This window comes from Pleurodeles waltl, chromosome 11, assembly GCF_031143425.1.
Source record: "Pleurodeles waltl isolate 20211129_DDA chromosome 11, aPleWal1.hap1.20221129, whole genome shotgun sequence".
In the NCBI taxonomy this organism is placed as follows: domain Eukaryota; kingdom Metazoa; phylum Chordata; class Amphibia; order Caudata; family Salamandridae; genus Pleurodeles; species Pleurodeles waltl.
The window spans coordinates 879810642-879831919 of NC_090450.1; the positions used below are offsets into that span (position 1 = coordinate 879810642).

At 46.3% G+C, this 21278-nt stretch overlaps 1 protein-coding gene across 7 annotated transcripts in view; it reads right to left on the minus strand.

The window, feature by feature from the left end:
* Window positions 1-21278, minus strand: part of ACACB (acetyl-CoA carboxylase beta) — a 1528264-nt gene that overhangs the window by 495882 nt on the left and 1011104 nt on the right. For all 7 annotated transcript variants that reach the window (XM_069214760.1, XM_069214756.1, XM_069214757.1 and 4 more), the window contains one exon: window positions 5913-6035. In XM_069214760.1, the coding sequence (XP_069070861.1) occupies window positions 5913-6035 (123 nt within the window). The remainder of the gene's footprint in view (window positions 1-5912; window positions 6036-21278) is intronic.

Consider the following 21278-nt stretch of genomic DNA (forward strand, 5'->3'; position numbering starts at 1 on the left):
TAATGTGAACCTTCTAAGTATTTTTCTCAGTTAGTGGGTGTTAAATATTTGATGAAACATAGTGCATCCCCCGGCACCAATCAATGAAATTAAGATTGGGGTAGGCTGTTTGTTTTCTTGTGTGCTGTTTAGCCTAAAACCAGTTTTCCCACTCATCCCCTCAAGAGCTGGAAAGCACATCCTTGGCTGGGCAAGTTAACAACTCTAGTTCAGAGGACAATAGACTTCCTCTGGGCAGAGGAAGAGCAGATGAGTGTTAACTGCTGACCACCTAGCTGAGATAACTGGGGCAGGACATGAACAGTCAGCAGAAAAGGCAGGCTTGGCACGACTATCTCTTGATTTGGTGGTCCTGGTGGCAACTATAGAAATCTGTATGCTTAGACTGTTTTCACTGGGATCCTGCTAACCAGGACCCCAGTGATTGTGCTCTCTCCCTCTAAAACTGGTAGCCTAGGGCTTTGCACACCCCACAACTGGCATACTAGTGCCCCTTATAAGTCTCTAGTATATGGTACTTAGGTACCCAGGGCATTGGGGCACCAGGGGCTCCCCATGGGCTGCAGCATGTATTGTGCCACCGATGGGAGCCCAAGAAAAATGTGTCTGCAGGCCTTCATTGCAGCCTGCATGAAAAGGTGTATGCACCCTTTCACCACAGGTCACTGCACCAGGTCACTAAGTCACCCTTATGGTGGTCCCTCCTAGCCCAGAGGGTAGGGTGCAGGTCTCTGTGTGTGAGGGCACCCCTCCATGAGCAGAGGTGCCCCTACGAACTCCAGTTCCATTACAATGGACTTTGTAAGTGCGGGGAAGCCATTTTACCCATGTACTGGTCACTACCTGTGTCCAGCTACATAATGGTAACTCTGAACCTGGGCATGTTTGGTATCAAACATGTCGGAATCATACCTCAACACTGTTGCCAGTATTGGTTGTAACATTCCATGCACTGTGGGGGCTCCTTAGAGGACCCCCAGCATTGCTCCTACCAGTCTTCTGGAGTTTTCTGACCCCACAGACAGGTTTCTGCCCTCCTGCTGCCTGACCAGCTCAAGCAGAGGAAGTCAGAACAAAGGATTTCCTTAGGGAGAGAGAGGCAACACCCTCTCCCTTGGAAAGAGGTGTTACATGGCTTGGGATGAGTAGCCTGCCCAAGCCACTGGTATGCTTTGAAGGGCACATTTGGTGCCCTCCCTGCATAAACAGGTTTGCGCCAGTCCAATGACCCCCGGTCCCTGTTCTGGTGCGAAACTGGACAAAGGAAAGGGGAGTGCTCACTCCCCTGTCCATCACCACTCCAGAGGTGGTGCCCAGAGCTCCTCCACGTGTTCACTCAATTATCCCATCTTGAAACCAAGATGTGCAGAGGCCCCTGGGAGCATCTGAGTGGCCAGGTCAGGCAGGTGACGTCACAGACCCTTCCTGATAGGTGGTCACCTTACAGGTGACCAAAACCCCTTTTAGGGCTATTTAGGGACTCCCTTGAGGGTGGGTCCCCAGATTAGACGTGCAAGATTCCATCAGGACTCCTCAGCAACGTTTACTTAATATTTTGGCCACTAGAACTGCAATTGGACTCTTCAGGAGCCGACAATCTGCAACTTCGGTGACAACTCCGCTTTGCAACATCATTCCTCCTGCTCCTTCCAGCAACTGTAACATTTTCCTGGCTGTGCATCCTCTAATGTCAACAAGACTTCAGCCTGCACCAAGAAGCAAGAAGGAATCTCCCTCGGAGTGAAGGAGTCACTCCCTACTTCTGTTGGCACAAACCTCAACAACGACCAGCTACGTGGATTTGCTCTCCTGTGCACCTGTGTGGATCCTGCATCACAGATGGTGTTCTGGAGTGGTCCCCTTGGTCCTCTCTGCCAGCTGTCCAACTTTGGAGATGGTAAGCCCTTGCTTCTCCTTGCAGGACAGTAACCCTGTGCACCATGACTCCTGCAGCTACCAAGGCACTTTGCTTCTGCTCCAAAGGATCTTCAGGCTTCGTGAAGCCCCAGCCCCCTGCACTTCATCCTGCCAAATGCAGTGTCCTCTCTGCTACTCCAGCGACGTAGGACTCCTCTCCAGATGTACTGACTGGGCCTCACTGCGACTCGCTGTGCCTGCTGCCAGTGGGTTGCCTGTAGTAGCTACAACTGCTTCGGTTGCCCTCTCAACTGCTGAGGGTCACCATGGACTCCCCTCCCTGGGTCGGGTCCCCTGGGCCTTGCTGGTCCTCTTCAGCCTTGCAACTCTTTTTTTTGCTCCTCTTGCATGTGCCAAGGCTTGTTGGTGGTTCTCCTGCACCACTGGCCATTTGGGATCCAACAACAGACATTGGACACCATCTGCACCACTCCAAGCCCCTTCAGCTCCCGGGCTCCACAGCTGGTCTTCGCCCCTTGTCGACCTGGTTCTGCATGCACAGAAGTGTGGGTAGCTGGCTGCTGATGCCAAGATCCTCCCAGGGGCCACTGACACCTTCGGGATATGGCGACAACCATCTTGCCTTAATAGCCGGGTCAGTAAGAAATCAGTGTTTTACACTACCGTGGCAGGGGACCTCGCTGCCAGGCCATCAGCCTCACAAGACAATCAGGGGTCTCATCCCACATAGAAATGCCTATTGTAACAACTTAATCATGGGGGAATTTGGAGTCTGGTGTTGGAGCTCAGGGGAGACACATGTTGGCAGGTCTCCTCCTTGACCACACACTCTTTTAGAGTAAATTTCAGTGGAAAATGGTCCGTCTTTAAATAATAATAGCTACCACATGATGCTTTAGATACATAAAAAAAATAAAAAAAATACCCTTCTCATGTTCATTAAAGGGAAGGGGAGGATGTCACAAATGTTTATTGTTCTAAAAAGTCTGGGAATGCCAAATCTAGATCATAGCCCAAATGTTTTGAGCGCTCTGCTTTGAGGCAATGGGCTCCTGGCTCACTCTGAACCCCAGATAACACCCAGGGGCCTGCAAGGAGGAAAATGGAATATGGATATACAAGCCCTGTAGGGCCAAAGCTACCATTTAGTCAGCGGGATTCAGGACAGACAAGACTGGTGGCAGCATAAACATCCTTAATTTGTCCTTCTGTAGGAAGACGTTGAGATGGTGGAGATCTAAAAATAGAAGAAATTCACCCATCATTCTTCAGCGTAAGTCAGTAACACACATAACACCCATTTCCTACCTTTGAGGCCAGAACCCTCACTATAGTTCCTTTCGCCAAAACAGCCTGCGCTACCTGCAACAAAACAGTGAAATGTTCCTCTGTCAGCTGCATTGATGGGGGTGCGGAGGAGAAGCGCAGCACAGTAGAAAAGAACTGAAGAGCATAGCCACTCTTGGCACATTGGATGACCCAAGCATCCGCAGTATGTCTTGCCACCTTTGAAGGCAATGTCTTATCATGCCACCTACAGGTGCAAATAAAAAAAAACAACCTAGCGGCTGTGGACTGAGCTTCACATTGCCCCTGAAACCCTGAACATTGTCTCTGGGTGCTGTAGCCTCACCCAGGAAAGGGCTGATCAGACTGTTGTGCCTGCAGCAGGATCTGGCACAGGAGTATTAAACACCCCTTGTGTAACACTTAAAAGGGCCAGAAACACCACAGAAATGATTTAGTGGGGCAGACAGCACCAAGGAACGTGCAGTGGCATGACTCTCCTTAAGCATTTCAAGGCTGAGTCTGCTTTTTCACCAAAATGTTGACAGCCATCAAATGGCGTGTCCCTTAAAGATACCTGGACATCCCCAGAGAAGTCTGTAGGCTTCACCCAGGCGTGGCATCAGAGCACCACACTTGTACCCATTGTGCGACCCAATCTTTTGTGTCAGGCCAGACCCTATAACAAATTTTGCAACATCTTGGCTGTTCTGTATGGCTTGGCCTAAAGACGCCTGAGGGTCCTATGGAAGTGCCAGAAAAATTTGACCAAATGCATCCCATAAGGCATGACTGCAGTGGGCCAGATGGCACTGAGCATTACGTGACCGCAAAGGAAGGCTAAATGAAGAAAACATATACTTGTCAAAGGTTTCCATGTGCTTACACTCATGGTTAAGAGTTGCCATGGGAAATGAGTCAGGCTAGATTGCCGGTTGACCCCTGTAGCACCAAGCTCTTAGACGTATAGTTTTGTGTAAAAGAAAATCAGGATTGCTTGGAGCAGGTCTCTAAGACGGGATAATTGTCTATTAACTGGGATGCCAGAACATGCCTTTGCCCAAGTGTTTAGGAGGGTGGCTGTTAGGGCCTCAATAAATAGTAGTAAATGTTCAGTAGGAGCCTGGCCAAGCTAAAGAAGCTAAGAAGTTAGTTTTGACCTCCACTGTAGGTAGCTGCAGTTCAAGGACCTCTGCAGCCAGCCTTATGACCATCAGAAAATATGGCACTCCCCACAGTGCCGGAGGAGAGACTAACCAATTGTCTGGGGAAGCATCCAGGGCACTGGCATCCTGTAGTTCAGCATATTAATTGTCCTTGTTATATTGAGGTACAAATTTGTCCCCTTCATTTTACTTATCAGAATCTGATTCAAAGAACTGATGAAAGGTATGAATGGTACTGCATGGTAAGGGCAAAGGACAAGAGTTTGAATAGATTGGTTACAGAATTGGGGAGCAGCCTCAATCAAGGTCAATTCGAAGCTTGCTTGAAGTCAGACACCACTCCATGTACTGCCCCTTCTTCTGGTGTGGGTGACATGAGCGTCAATGAGACCAGACACTGGCAATGGAAACGAAGTGGACACCAAAGCTGTGTGGCGCATGGTCTCCCTAAAGGCCTCAATACCCTGAAACGTCTCCATCGGATCGGAAACACAAGTTGCATTGGGATTAAACTCTGAATCGGCTATTCGGGAGTTCAGGAGCAAGACTAGGAGGCATTCTGATGCTCTTTCTTTCTGTCTGGAGTTTAAGAATGGTAGGAAGGTTCTGATTCCACTTAAACTTCTTTGGATTCTTCTTAGACTTACCAGAATGACAGACAGGATCTGCCATGATAACAGGATCTTCCTTTCAATTTTGAATGGTCATGGCACAGAGCCTTCTGATGCCTGGCAACATAGTTTTGCTGTCCTATATGGCCTTCAGGTTCATTTGGGCAGAGCGGTCAAGAGACCTGCACCACAGACACACCTCATGGGGATCTGCCACAGACAACCGTTTGTGACAGTCAATACTTGGTTTAAACCCTTTCATTTTGGGAGATGACACGTAGTCCCCTTGCACTCTAGAAAATAACATTTTTGGAGAAAAATACTTGTCAAAGATGAGAGAAGTAGGCTTCTGATCAATGTATGAAGGTGTGGAAAGAAAGGAACCAATATCAGATCACACAGGTGGTGCTGATATCAGCCCCTTTCATCACCTCCGTAGCAGAAAAACATCAGTGTGAAGCTGCACAATGTTTTCTGGATCCAGTCTGACCCCCTGGAAGAATATTCATAAGGTGAATAATCTGCAGTTAGAGGTATGAATCAGAATTTAACTGTTTCTCTCACTTGGCTGTTAACATAAATCCTACTTCTCTTCCCATAGGTATGAACTGAGTGCTACTTTTTGTGTCATTGTGTAATAAATGAGTCTAAGCTCTACTGCCTCTTAAGCAATGAATGTGCTACTTTGCTCCCCCTGCAGAACTGAATGCCCAAATAGAATAAATTGGTTCTCAAATTGAAGTGTAATCATATTGGTGGCTCCAGGACCACAGCCACAAACGGCACACAGCATAAATATTTATATGTGCTAATTGCACAAGAACACAAGAAACATTTTCAAATAGAACACACATAACTAGCACCTTACTTTTAATTAAATCCTTCATCTATAAGTTGTGCATGATTTCTGAACTTACCTCAAAATTGGCACATTTGATGCTACAGTTGCCAAGTATAATTATAATAATACCTCATTTCCTCCAGGAAGCCTGTTCAGTTGTACCAGTTGACCCTCTGTGTCTAACACCAGCTCTGTGTATGTAAGAACATCTTTTGGATACACTTCTCTAAAACCCCACAACTTATAAAGAGCCTGTAGGAAAAACAAAAACACACTTAGGATAAAAGCAATTAGATTGAGTGGTAGCATGCAAATAAAATGTATGCGTTAGCGCAACATTCTCACTACTTTCAAGTATCACTTTGTAACCAACAATGCAGTATTAGAATTCAAATCTGTGGAACAGCCTAGTAATTTGCATAAAATTAAAAACACTGGTTAGACAAGACAGTTGTCTTAGTTATATATAGGCAACTAAATATGTGACGGCTCCTTTGAGCTACACAACCTCAAAAGAACCTTATCAGAACATAATGAAAATGTCACTTACCCAGTATACATCTGTTCGTGGCATTAGTCGCTGCAGATTCACATGTTGAGCACAGTCCGCTGCCTGGTGTTGGGCTCGGAGTATTACAAGTTGTTTTTCTTCGAAGAAGTCTTTTTTGGTCACGGGACCGAAGGACTCCTCCCTCTTCGGCTCCATTGCGCATGGGCGTCGACTCCATCTTAGATTGTTTTCCCCGCAGAGGGTGAGGCTGGAGTTGTTTGCTATAAATAGTGCCCATGCAATGGAGTAAATACGTATGTACATAAAAAGTTTATAATAATTATTTACAAATGTACAAATGTTTAAGATTTAAGATTTACTTCTAAACGGCTACAGGCTTCCCGGGGAGGCGGGAGGGCACATGTGAATCTGCAGCGACTAATGCCACGAACAGATGTACACTGGGTAAGTGACATTTTCAGTTTGATGGCATATGTTGCTGCAGATACACATGTTGAGCATAGACTATAAAGCAGTTACCTCCCCTAAAAGCGGTGGTTTAGCCTGTAGGAGTTGAAGTAGTTTGGAATAATGTTCTTAGTACAGCTTGGCCCACTGTAGCTTGTTGTGCATTTAGTACATCTACACAGTAGTGTTTAGTAAATGTATGAGGCGTAGACCAGGTTGCAGCCTTACATATTTCGCTCATAGGAATGTTTCCTAGAAAGGCCATTGTAGCACCTTTCTTTCTGGTTGAGTGTGCTTTTGGTGTAATAGGCAATTCTCTTTTGGCTTTAAGATAGCATGTTTGAATACATCTGACTATCCATCTAGCAATGCCTTGTTTAGAGATTGGATTTCCTATGTGTGGTTTTTGAAAAGCTATGAACAGTTGTTTTGTTTTCCTGATTAACTTTGTTCTGTCAATGTAGTACATTAGTGCTCTTTTGATGTCTAATGTATGTAGTGCCCTTTCAGCCACGGAATCTGGCTGTGGGAAGAACACTGGTAATTCTACTGTTTGATTTAAATGGAATGGTGAGATTACTTTTGGTAGAAATTTTGGATTTGTTCTTAGAACTATTTTATTTTTGTGTATTTGAATAAATGGTTCTTGTATGGTAAATGCCTGTATTTCACTTACTCTTCTGAGGGATGTGATTGCAATGAGAAATGCGACTTTCCACGTTAAATATTGCATTTCACAGGAATGCATGGGTTCAAAAGGTGGACCCATGAGTCTTGTTAAGACGATGTTAAGGTTCCATGAAGGAACTGGTGGTGTTGTTGGTGGTATAATTCTTTTTAGCCCTTCCATGAATGCTTTAATAACTGGTATTCTAAATAGAGACGATGAATGAGTAGTTTGTAGGTAAGCAGATATTGCTGCGAGGTGTATTGAAAATATCACTTACCCAGTGTACATCTGTTCGTGGCATCAGTCGCTGAGATTCACATGGTATGCATTAGCTAGCCATCTGGTGTTGGGTCGGAGTGTTACAAGTTGTTTTTCTTCGAAGAAGTGTTTTCGAGTCACTGGACCGAGTGGCTCCTCCTTCTGTGCTCATTGCGCATGGGCGTCGACTCCATCTTCGATTGTTTTCCCCGCAGAGGGTGAGGTAGGAGTTGTACTATAGTAATAGTGCCCGCACAATGAAGTGTGTAAGTATGTACCTATTAAAGGTTTAAATAATATATATACAAATGTACAAAATTGAAGGTAACTTCTGAACTGCTACAGGCTTCCGGGGAGGTGGGTGGGCCCATGTGAATCTCAGCGACTGATGCCACGAACAGATGTACACTGGGTAAGTGACATTTTCAGTTCGATGGCATCTGTCGCTGTAGATACACATGGTATGCATAGACTAGTAAGCAGTTATTTCCCCATAAGCGGTGGATTAGCCTGTAGGAGTAGAAGTTGTCTGAAATAGAGTTCTTAATACAGCTTGACCTACTGCGGCTTGTTGTGCGGATAGCACATCTATACAGTAGTGTTTGGTGAATGTGTGAGGCGTAGACCATGTGGCTGCCTTACATATTTCATGCATTGGGATGTTTCCTAAAAAGGCCATTGAAGCACCTTTTTTCCTGGTTGAATGTGCCCTGGGAGTAATGGGCAGTTGTCTTTTTGCTTTAAGGTAGCAGATTTGGATGCATTTAACAATCCATCTGGCTATACCTTGTTTTGATATTGGGTTACCTGCATGAGGTTTTTGGAATGCAATAAATAGCTGTTTAGTCTTTCTGATGTTCTTTGTTCTGTCAATGTAGTACATTAATGCTCTTTTGACATCTAATGTATGTAGTGCTCTTTCAGCCACAGAATCTGGCTGTGGGAAAAAAACAGGTAGTTCTACCGTTTGATTTAGATGGAACGGTGAAATAACTTTTGGTAAAAATTTTGGATTAGGTCGTAGGACGACCTTATTTTTATGTATTTGTATAAAAGGTTCCTGTGTTGTGAACGCTTGAATTTCACTTACTCTTCTCAGAGATGTAATGGCGATGAGAAAGGCAACTTTCCAGGTTAGGAATTGTATTCCGCAAGAGTGCATGGGTTCGAAAGGTGGCCCCATGAGTCTTGTTAGGACCACGTTTAGGTTCCATGAAGGAACAGGTGGTGTTCTTGGTGGTATAATTCTTTTAAGACCTTCTATGAATGCTTTGATGACTGGAATCCTATACAAGGAAGTTGAATAGGTAGTCTGCAGGTATGCAGATATTGCTGCAAGGTGTATTTTAATAGAAGAGAAGGCTAGCCTTGCTTTTTGTAAATGGAGCAAGTAATTTATTATATGTTTTGGAGTTGCGTCTAGTGGTTGTATCTGATTATGATGGCAGTAACAAACAAATCTTTTCCACTTACTTGCGTAGCAGTGTCTAGTGGATGGCCTTCTGGCCTGCTTTATGACCTCCATACACTCTTGGCTAAGTTGTAAGTGTCCGAATTCTAGGATTTCAGGAGCCAGATTGCTAGATTCAGCGATGCTGGATCTGGGTGTCTGATCTGTTGGTTGTGTTGCGTTAACAGATCTGGTTTGTTCGGCAGTTTGATGTGGGGTACTACAGAAAGATCTAGCAGTGTTGTGTACCAGGGTTGTCTTGCCCACGTTGGTGCTATTAAAATGAGTTTGAGTTTGTTTTGACTCAATTTGTTCACTAGATAAGGGAGGAGAGGGAGAGGAGGAAAAGCGTAAGCAAATATTCCTGACCAGTTCATCCATAGGGCATTGCCTTGGGATTGCTTGTGTGGGTATCTGGACGCGAAGTTTTGGCATTTTGCGTTCTCTTTTGTTGCAAATAAGTCTATCTGAGGTGTTCCCCAGAGTGTGAAGTAGGTGTTCAGAATTTGTGGGTGGATTTCCCATTCGTGGACTTGTTGGTGATCTCGAGAGAGATTGTCTGCCAGTTGATTCTGGATCCCTGGAATAAACTGTGCTATGAGGCGAATTTGATGGTGGATTGCCCACTTCCATATGTTTTGAGCTAATAAGCTTAACTGCGTTGAATGTGTTCCTCCTTGTTTGTTTAGATAATACATCGTTGTCATGTTGTCTGTTTTGACAAGGATGTATTTGTGGGTTATGATTGGTTGGAAAGCTTTTAGTGCTTGAAAAACTGCTAATAATTCTAGATGATTTATATGCAGTTTTGTTTGATGTATGTTCCATTGTCCTCTTATGGTGTGTTGATTGAGATGTGCTCCCCACCCTGTCATGGAAGCATCTGTTATTACGTACTGTGGCACTGGGTCTTGGAAAGGCCGCCCTTTGTTTAAATTTATACTGTTCCACCATAGAAGCGAGAGGTAAGTTTGGCGGTCTATTAACACCAGATCTAGAAGGTGACCCTGTGCTTGAGACCACTGTGAGGCTAGGCATTGTTGTAAGGGCCTCATGTGCAGTCTTGCGTTTGGGACAATGGCTATGCATGAGGACATCATGCCTAGGAGCTGTAGTATTGTTCTTGCTTGTATTGTTTGATTTGGAGACATGTGTTGAATGACTCTGTTGAAATTGTGAATTCTTTGTGGAGTTGGCGTTGCTACTCCTTTTGTCGTGTCTATTATGGCCCCTAGATATTGCTGTACTTTGCTTGGCTGAATGTTGGACTTTGCAAAGTTGACGGTGAACCCTAGTTTGTAGAGGGTTTGTATAACTTGATTTGTGTGGTTTGAGCATTGTGTGAGCCAACTGGTTTTGATTAGCCAGTCGTCTAGATACGGGAATACATGTATTTGCTGCCTTCTGATGTGTGCAGCGACTACTGCTAGGCATTTTGTGAATACCCTTGGAGCGGTTGTTAAACCGAAAGGCAATACTTTGAATTGGTAATGTATTCCTTTGAATACAAACCTTAGATATTTTCTGTGTGATTGATGTATTGGTATATGGAAATATGCGTCTTTGAGGTCTAGGGTTGTCATGTAGTTGTGTTTTTTGAGCAATGGTAACACTTCTTGTAGTGTGACCATGTGAAAGTGGTCTGATTTGATGAATGTGTTTACTACTCTGAGGTCCAGAATTGGTCTCAGTGTTTTGTCCTTTTTTGGTATCAAGAAGTACAGTGAATAAACTCCTGTGTTTATTTGTGTGCTTGGTACTAATTCTATTGCATTTTTTTGCAGTAATGCTTGAACTTCTATCTCTAGAAGCTGTGAATGGTGTTTTGATAAATTTTGTGATTTTGGTGGTATGTCTGGAGGGAATTGCAGGAATTCTATGCAATAACCATGTTGGATAATTGCTAGGATCCATGTGTCTGTAGTTATTTCCTCCCATGCTTCGTAATATTGACCTATCCTTCCCCCCACTGGTGTTGTGTGGGGGGGGTGAGTGACGTGTGAGTCACTGCTTGTTGGTAGTGGTTTTGGGGCTTTGAAATCTTCCTCTATTCCTAGGGAATTGCCCTCCTCTATACTGGCCCCGAAAGCCTCCCCTGTACTGTCCCTGGTAGGTGGACGGTGCGGACTGTGAGGTACTGGCTTGTGTGGCCTGACCCCGAAACCCTCCTCTAAAAGGTGTTTTGCAGGAGGTGGTATAAGATCCTCTGCTCTGCGGGGAGTAGAGTGCGCCCATGGCCTTGGCAGTGTCAGTGTCCTTTTTGAGCTTTTCTATGGCTGTGTCGACCTCCGGACCGAACAGCATTTTTTCGTTTACTGGCATGTTAAGTACTGCCTGCTGAATTTCCGGCTTGAATCCAGACGTTCTGAGCCATGCGTGCCTACGGATGGTAACCGACGTATTAATGGTCCTTGCGGCTGTGTCTGCTGCATCCGTAGAGGAGCATATTTGATTGTTGGAAATGTTTTGACCTTCTTCAACAACCTGTTTTGCTCTTTTTTGTAGATCTTTTGGGAGATGTTCAATGAGATGCTGCATCTCATCCCAGTGGGCTCTGTCGTATCGCGCTAGCAGCGCTTGTGAGTTTGCGATGCGCCACTGGTTTGCTGCCTGGACAGCGACCCTCTTCCCGCCTGCATCAAACTTTCTGCTTTCTTTATCTGGGGGAGGTGCATCCCCAGAAGTGTGTGAATTTGCCCGTTTTCTGGCAGCCCCTACCACCACAGAATCTGGTGGCAGCTGAGAGGTGATGAATACAGGGTCCGTAGGAGGCGCCTTATATTTTTTGTCCACTCTAGGCGTTACTGCCCTGCTTTTGACTGGCTCTTTGAAGATCTCCTTTGCATGGCGAAGCATGCCTGGGAGCATAGGCAGGCTCTGGTAGGAGCTGTGGGTGGAGGAGAGGGTGTTAAATAAAAAGTCATCCTCTACTTGTTCAGAGTGTAGTTCCACATTATGGAACTGAGCTGCTCTAGCCACCACTTGTGAATAGGCTGTGCTGTCCTCAGGTGGTGATGGCCTAGTTGGGTATGTGTCTGGGCTGTTATCAGACACTGGTGCATCGTACAAGTCCCACGCGTCTTGATCTTGGTCGTCGTGGCTCATGGCGGTGTGAGCTGGCGAATGTGACGGGGTGTAAGTTGGTGAAGCCGGAGTTACAGGTGGAGGCGAGGGAGGAGGTGTTACCGTCTTTGCTGTTTGTTGCTGAGGAGCCTATCGTGCTACAAACTGAAGTGTTCTCTTTCTTTTGACAGGTGGAAGGGTACTGATTTTCCCTGTCCCCTGCTGAATAAAGATACGCTTCTGCGTGTGATCCACTTCAGTGGATTGCAGTTCCTGTTCGAATCTGTGTCTTTTCATTTGTGAAGACATAGAAAGTTCTTCAGTATAGGAGCCTGAAACTGGGTCTGTTGGTGCTTTTTTCGGCTCCGAAAACCCTGTTGTTTGTTTTTTCAGCTCCGAGGTAACCTTCCTCTTCTTTTGTGCCGAGAAATCTTGGCCTCTATGATCTTCGGCGCCACTGTCTCGGCGTCGATCCGTGTCGACACCGAACTCTCGGTGTCGATGCTTCTCTTTAGCACTCTCTCGGTCCCGAGGAGGCTGCGTGCCGGTGTCTCGACCGGAGTCGGACGATCTCGACACTGAATGGGCCTTTTTCGGTGCCGATTGTTGGTCACCGTGAATTTGGGTTGAGCCATGGCCGGTTGGCAGTGGCGTCCCCTGGGCCTTTTTGCCTTTTTTAATTTCTGATCTCGACGTCTTACTCACTGTTTTTGGGTGGTCGAGTTCGTCGGAGTCTGAATCCTGGATGGAAAAGGATTCCTCCTGTTCCTCTTCTGTCTCGAACTGTCGATGCTCTTTTGGCGTGGACGCCATCTGCAGTCTTCTCGCTCGACGGTCGCGCAGAGTTTTTCGGGACCGGAACGCCCGACAGGCCTCACAGGATTCTTCGCTGTGCTCGGGTGACAGGCACAGGTTACAGACCGAGTGTTGGTCCGTATAAGGATATTTGTTGTGGCATTCAGGGCAGAATCGAAACGGGGTCCGTTCCATCGGCGTTGTTCTCCACGCGGTCGGGCCGACTAGGCCCCGACGGTGTGCCGAAATCTACCCCGAAGGGCACCGAAGCGCTTCGATGTTCAATGCGTTGTCGTATGTGTTTATCTCGAACCGGATCGCAACGATACCGTCGAAAATCTTCCGTTTTCAGCTATCTTTCCGTTCCGAAACTCGGAGCGACAGGAACACGTCCGAACCCGATGGCGGAAAGAAAACAATCGAAGATGGAGTCGACGCCCATGCGCAATGAGCACAGAAGGAGGAGCCACTCGGTCCAGTGACTCGAAAACACTTCTTCGAAGAAAAACAACTTGTAACACTCCGACCCAACACCAGATGGCGAGCTAATGCATACCATGTGTATCTACAGCGACAGATGCCATCAAACTTTTATAGATGAAAAAGCGAGGGTTGCTTTTTGCAAATGTAGTAAGTATCCCACTATGTCCTTTGTAGAGGCATGCAATGGTTGGATTTGATTGGTATGGCAGTAGCAAACAAATCTTTTCCACGTAGATGCATAGCAGTGTCTAGTGGAAGCTTTTCTAGCTTGTTTTATGACCTCCATACATTCTTGTGTGAGGTCTAAGTGTCCGAATTCTAGGATTTCAGGAGCCAAATTGCTAGATTCAATGATGCTGGGTTTGGATGCCTGATCTGTTGTTTGTGTTGTGTTAACAGATCTGGTCTGTTGGGTAGTTTGACATGCGGTACTAGTGAAAGGTCTAGTAGAGTTGTATACCAAGGTTGTCTTGCCCATGTGGGTGCTATCAGTATGAGTTTGAGTTGGTTTTGACTCAATTTGTTTACTAGATATGGAAGGAGAGGGAGAGGGGGAAAAGCGTATGCAAATATCCCTGACCAACTCATCCATAGAGCATTGCCTTGTGATTCGCGGTGTGGGTACCTGGATGCGAAGTTTTGGCATTTTGCGTTTTCTTTTGTTGCGAACAAATCTATCTGGGGTGTTCCCCAAATTTGAAAGTAATTGTTCAGAACTTGGGGGTGAATTTCCCATTCGTGGACTTGTTGGTGATCTCGCGAAAGGTTGTCTGCTAGTTGGTTTTGGATCCCTGGAATAAATTGTGCTATTAGGCGAATGTGGTTGTGAATCGCCCACTGCCATATTTTTTGTGTTAGGAGAAACAATTGTGTTGAGTGTGTTCCTCCTTGTTTGTTTAAATAATACATTGTTGTCATGTTGTCTGTTTTGACAAGAATGTATTTGTGTGTTATTATGGGTTGAAAGGCTTTTAACGCTAGAAATACTGCTAACAGTTCTAGGTAATTTATATGAAATTTTGTTTGGTGTACGTCCCATTGTCCTTGAATGCTGTGGTGATTGAGGTGTGCTCCCCACCCTGTCATGGAAGCATCTGTTGTTATAACGTATTGAGGCACTGGGTCCTGAAATGTCCGCCCTTTGTTTAAATTGTTGCTGTTCCACCATAGAAGCGAGAGGTATGTTTGGCGGTCTACCAACACCAGATCTAGAAGTTGACCCTGTGCTTGTGACCATTGTGATGCTAGGCACTGTTGTAAGGGTCGCATGTGTAGTCTTGCGTTTGGGACAATGGCTATGCATGATGACATCATGCCTAGAAGTTTTAGCACAAATTTTGCTTGTATCTTTTGGTTTGGAAACATAGCACTTATTACCTTGTGGAATGCTTGAACTCTTTGTGGACTTGGAGTGGCAATTCCTTTTGATGTGTTGATAGTTGCCCCTAGATATTGTTGTGTCTGACACGGTTCGAGGTGTGACTTTGTATAGTTGATGGAGAAACCCAGTTTGTGAAGGGTTTGTATGACATATGTGGTGTTGTTTGTGCACTTTCTTACTGTGTTGGTCTTGATTAGCCAATCGTCTAGGTAAGGAAACACATGTATTTGTTGTCTCCTGATATGTGCTGCTACTACTGCTAGACATTTTGTGAATACTCTTGGTGCAGTTGTTATTCCGAATGGCAACACCTTGAACTGGTAATGTATTCCTTTGAATACGAACCTTAGGTACTTTCTGTGAGAAGGATGTATCGGTATATGAAAGTACGCATCTTTTAGGTCTAATGTGGTCATGTAATCTTGCTGTTTGAGCAGTGGAATGATGTCTTGTAGTGTGACCATGTGAAAGTGGTCCGATATGATGTAGGTATTTAGTGTCCTGAGATCTAATATTGGTCTTAATGTTTTGTCTTTTTTTGGAATTAGAAAGTACAGGGAGTAAACTCCTGTGTTTTTTTGTTGTACTGGTACTAATTCTATTGCATCCTTTTGCAGTAGTGCTTGAACTTCTAGTCCTAGAAGTTCTAAATGTTGTAGTGACATTTTGCGTGTTTTTGGAGGGATGTTTGGTGGGAATTTGTGGAATTCTATGCAATAGCCATGTTGGATTATTGCTAGTACCCAATTGTCTGTTGTAATCTGCTGCCAAGATTGGTAGAATTGGCTTAGTCTTCCCCCCACTGGTGTTGAGTGAAGGGGTTGTGTGACTTGAAAGTCACTGTTTAGGTGGAGGTGTTTTTGGAGTTTAGAATCTTCCCCTACTCCTTGGCAATTGACCCCCTCTATATCCCCTGAAACCTCCCCTTTGGAATGAACCCTGATAGGGTGTGGTTCTTGTTTGTTGGCTGGTGGTGTCTGTGGGTTGGCCACGAAACCCCCCTCTAAATGGAGTTTTTCTAAAAGAGCCTCTGCTCTGCGGGGAGTAGAGTGCGCCCATGGCTTTGGCCGTGTCTGTGTCCTTTTTAAGTTTTTCAATGGCTGTGTCCACTTCAAGGCCAAAAAGTTGTTTTTCGTTTCTTTTGTGTGTAGTCTGATTCTACACTTTGGAGCTCTTGTCCAAATCTGTGCATCTGGCCACTTATTCCTTGTTCCTCTGTGTAGGAAGGAGGTGTGGAACTTTTCGGCGCCGAGAGAGAATCTTTTTTCGGCTTCGGTACCGACTGAATTTTTGTGGATTTCGGCAGTGTGTCTCGGTGCCGATGTTTTTCGGTGCCGGCATCTTGTTTTTGCTTCTCGGAGCCGCTATCTCGGCTCCGAGGTTGCTCCATGGCGGTCCCTCGACCGGAGTCGGGTGTCTTCGCTATGGGCGTGCCCTTTTTCGGCGCCTTCGACGGGTCGCCGGTTTTATGGGTCGAGCCATGGCCTGTTGGCAGTGGCGTCCCCTGGGCTTTTGTTTTTTCGATGGTCTTTATTTTCGACGTCTTACTCACTGTTTGTTGTTGTTGTTCGACGTCGGAGTCTCCGGATTCTGAGTCCGGAACCGAGAATGTTTCCTCTTCGTCGTCGAAACGTTGTTTTGTCGGCGTGGACGCCATTTGTAGACGCCTGGCTCTTCGGTCCCGGAGTGTTTTTCTGGACCGGAAGGCTCGACAGGCCTCACAGGTATCCTCCTTGTGCTCGGGGGACAAGCACAAGTTACAGACCAGGTGCTGATCTGTATAAGGATACTTACTGTGAAATTTGGGCAGAAACGGAACGGGGTCCGTTCCATCGGCTTCGGCGTCACACGCGGTCGGGCCGACCAGGCCCCGATGGGGGATCGAAGCTACCCCAAAGTCTTCCGATGATCGGTGTCGATGTACCTAACTATCCCGATACCGAACGGAACAATACCGACGCTTTCTTCCGAGATTCTGACTAACTTTCCGAACCGAAACACGGAACGAAAAGGAATACGTCCGAACCCGACAGCGGAAAAAAACAATCTAAGATGGAGTCGACGCCCATGTGCAATGGAGCCGAAGAGGGAGGAGTCCTTCGGTCCCGTGACCAAAAAAGACTTCTTCGAAGAAAAACAACTTGTAATACTCCGAGCCCAACACCAGGCAGCGGACTGTGCTCAACATGTGTATCTGCAGCAACATATGCCATCGAACCATACATTTACTTTCTGCATCATTATACCGTTTTTTTAGGATGTTCAACACAGCTGGGATTCTCAAGCTGATGCATTAAGTAACCAAGTTTTGACAAGCACTATCAAGGGCAACAGCTTCAAAGTAACTGAGAAATACTCCCAATACCATTTTTTACGAAGGTGAATTCAGTTTATGAGATTCTTAGTTAAACATTCGTCTAGCCTTCAAAATGACTGAAAAATTCAAGCAAGTGGAAAGATTTACTAAATGGAGCTACGGGAAAAAAACCTCTATAATCCGCTAATCATTATTTCCAGTTTCTGTTTTGTTCGCAGGAGAATCCCTGGCTCTGAGTTGAAGAATGATACGCATGCCTTGATTAAATAATGGTTAAGTCATGAAAAAAGTTCTGCAGCTAATTTCTAGTTTCCACAGAGCAGCAGGTTTTAAATTATTTTAGGATTTCTTCAGTGCTAAATAGCGATAGGGATGATTTTAAACTGTAGAAATCCATCTAGCTTTAGCAACATGTTTTACCAAGCCTTTGACAGAGAGAATAGTTCTACTGATGAGTTCAATGCAGAGTTCAGGTCAACAGTTGAGTTTAATGACTGTCCTAGGAATTTGGTGTGTAAAGGAGGAGTAGGTTGAGATTTAAAGGATTTTTTTTTATCAATTCTCAACGTTCATTAGAGGCTCCATCAGATGAAAGAGGAAGACCTCAGTGTAATGGGATTAAGATTTAAGAAGCTACACATCATACAAATCTGAATTCTTGAGAGGGTTGACTAATTTCAGAATGGGAGAACAGGTAGAGCTCTATACCACGAGGAGACCTGCAAAAAAGCACTTAGAACAAATGTAAAAAAAACACTCTTCAACATCTCTCTAGGAACACTAAACAGCGTCAGGAATATAATTGCCTACTGAGAATTCCCCTGAGGAAGGAGGGTGAGTACAGATTGATGTTGTGAATGCTCTGAGGGACAGCTTCACCAGCCCCTTATGTGCCTAACATACCATTACGTGGGCTCCCCATTCTCTCAGACACTGTAACGATGGCTATGCTCAGGGTTAGGGAGCAACAGGGTCACCTCACTTTAGGAGACTTGTTCGAAGATGGCATGCTACTCTCACATTCCGATTTTGTGCAATTGCATGGTTTATCTGAGACTCTGTGTGCACTTATTGGGGACCACAGGTTGTTGAACCAGTAACACATGAAACACTCTCCAGGCTCTCCACACAATGGGAAATGGTAGATATCTTGTACCATGGCTGTATCGCGGGATCCGGGCACAGCTCCACATATCATTGGACATGCTGAAGGCCGCTTGGGGAACTGATATAGGCAGAGACATTACTGACAAGGAATGGTCCTTTTCATTACAATATGCCAAACATATTTCTCGTAACACTTGGTTCAAGCTGATACAGTTTTACCTCTTTCACAGGGCATATATTACTCCACATAGACTCAATAGAATCTATCACACTACAATGGCACATTGTCCTGGATCCCTCACTGTGGACGCTGATCTTCTCCATATGCTTTGGTCATGTCCGTCCCTCACACAGTACTGGAATGCAATAGGAGCCACTCTGGCAGAGGTCATGGACGAATTAGTAGAATTGTCACCTGCTCATTTCCTTCTGGGGCTGTCTCCTTGAAAACGTGTTTCTAAAGTGCGTATGTGCTTCATGGATCTGGCTGTTGGCAAAACGTCAGTTGACGAGATGCTGTAAATCCGCCACCCCCCACACGTCCCATCTCTCCTCTTCTGGAAAGACAAGGTGTTACGCTGGAGCCAGGCTGAAATCGCTGCCCCTAGAAGGGAGGAGTATAGAGGTCTGAGGAGGAAACCAATATCTCTTGTGTGGGAATCCCCGGTAGAGGTCACAGCTTGAGACATAGGGTGCATCTGTATTACACACCTGTGGCTTCCACATATTTTATCTTATATGGTCCAGTATAACTGGTCGATTTGTTTTTAAGAGTAAGTAAATAAATGTAAGAGAAGGTATTCCTGAAGAACTTATTAACAGATCCATCCCCTGTGTTCTAACTAAGGGGCTAATAGACAGAACTTCGGTAGGGTGCGGGGTAAGAGATTGTTGTTCAACACTACTATCGTATGAATCTATACCTGTAAGCAAATGCCTCCTTGGCATGGTTACCCCCTGACTTTTTGCCTTTGCTGATGCCAAGTTATGATTTGAAAGTGTGCTGAGGCCTGCTAACCAGGCCCCAGCACCAGTGTTCTTTCCCTAACCTGTACTTTTGTTTCCACAATTGGCACACTCTGGCATCCATGTAAGTCCCTTGTAACTGGTACCCCTGGTACCAAGGGCCCTGATGCCAGGGAAGGTCTCTATGGGCTGCAGCATGTCTTATGCCACCCTGGGGACCCCTCACTCAGCACAGACACACTGCTTGCCAGATTGTGTGTGCTGGTGGGGATAAAATGACTAAGTCGACATGGCACTCCCCTCAGGGTGCCATACCAACCTCACACTGCCTATAGGTATAAGTCACCCCTCTAGCAGGCCTTACAGCCCTAAGGCAGGGTGCACTATACCATAGGTGAGGGCAAAGGTGCATGAGAACTATGCCCCTACAGTGTCTAAGCAAAACCTTAGACATTGTAAGTGCAGGGTAGCCATAAGAGTATATGGTCTGGGAGTCTGTCATGCACGAACTCCACAGCACCATAATGGCTACACTGAAAACTGGGTAGTTTGGTATCAAACTTCTCAGCACAATAAATGCACACTGATGCCAGTGTACATTTTATTGTAAAATACACCCCAGAGGGCATCTTAGAGATGCCCCCTGAAACCTTAACCGACTACCAGTGTGGGCTGACTAGTTTTAGCAGCCTGCCATACACCAGACATGTTGCTGGCCACATGGGGAGAGTGCCTTTGTCACTCTGTGGCTAGTAACAAAGCCTGTACTGGGTGGAGGTGCTTTTCACCTCCCCCTGCAGGAACTGTAACACCTGGCGGTGAGCCTCAAAGGCTCACCCTCTTTGTTACAGCACCCCAGCTAGTTGAGTTGCCCGCCCCCTCCGGCTACAGCCCCACTTTTGGCAGCAAGGCCGGAGGAGATAATGAGAAAAACAAGGAGGAGTCACTGGCCAGTCAGGACAGCCCCTAAGGTGTCCTGAGCTGAGGTGACTGACTTTTAGAAATCCTCCATCTTGCAGATGGAGGATTCCCCCAATAGGATTTGGGATGTGCCCCCCTCCCCTCAGGGAGGAGGCACAAAGAGGGTGTAGCCACCCTCAGGGCTAGTAGCCTTTGGCTACTAATACCCCAGACCTAAACACCCCCCTAAATTGAGTATTTAGGGGCTCCCAGAACACAGCAAGATAGATTCCTGCAACCTAAGATGAAGAAGGACTGCTGAGCTGAAAAACCTGCAGAGAAGACGGAGACACCAACTGCTTTGGCCCCAGCTCTACCGGCCTGTCTCCCCACTTCTAAAGACACTGCTCCAGCGACTCGTTCCACAGGGTCCAGCGACCTCTGAAGCCTCAGAGGACTACCCTGCATCTAGAAGGACCAAGAACTCCCGAGGACAGCGGCTCTGCTCCACAAAGACTGCAACTTTGCAACAAAGAAGCAACTTTGAAACAACACACGTTTCCTGCCGGAAGCGTGAGACTTTGCACTCTGCACCCGACGTCCCTGGCTTGACTTGTGGAGAACAAACACTACAGGGAGGACTCCCCGGCGACTGCGAGACCGTGAGTAGCCAGAGTTGACCCCCCTGAGCCCCCACAGCGACGCCTGCAGAGGGAATCCCGAGGCTACCCCTGACCACGACTGCCTGCTTCAAGGACCCGACGCCTGGTAAAGACACTGCACCCGCAGCCCCCAGGGCCTGAAGGATCCGACCTCCAGTGCAGGAGTGACCCCCAGGTGGCCCTCTCCCTTGCCCAGGTGGTGGCTACCCCGAAGAGCCCCCCCCCCTTGCCTGCATCGCTTAAGAGACCCCTTGGTCTCCCATTGAAAACTATTGCGAACCCGACACCTGTTTGCACACTGCACCCATCCGCCCCGTGCCACTGAGGGTGTACTTTTTGTGCTGACTTGTGTCCCCCCGGTGCCCTACAAAACCCCCCTGGTCTGTCCTCCGAAGACGCGGGTACTTACCTGCTGGCAGACTGGAACCGGGGCACCCCCTTCTCCATTGAAGCCTATGCGTTTTGGGCACCACTTTGACCTCTGC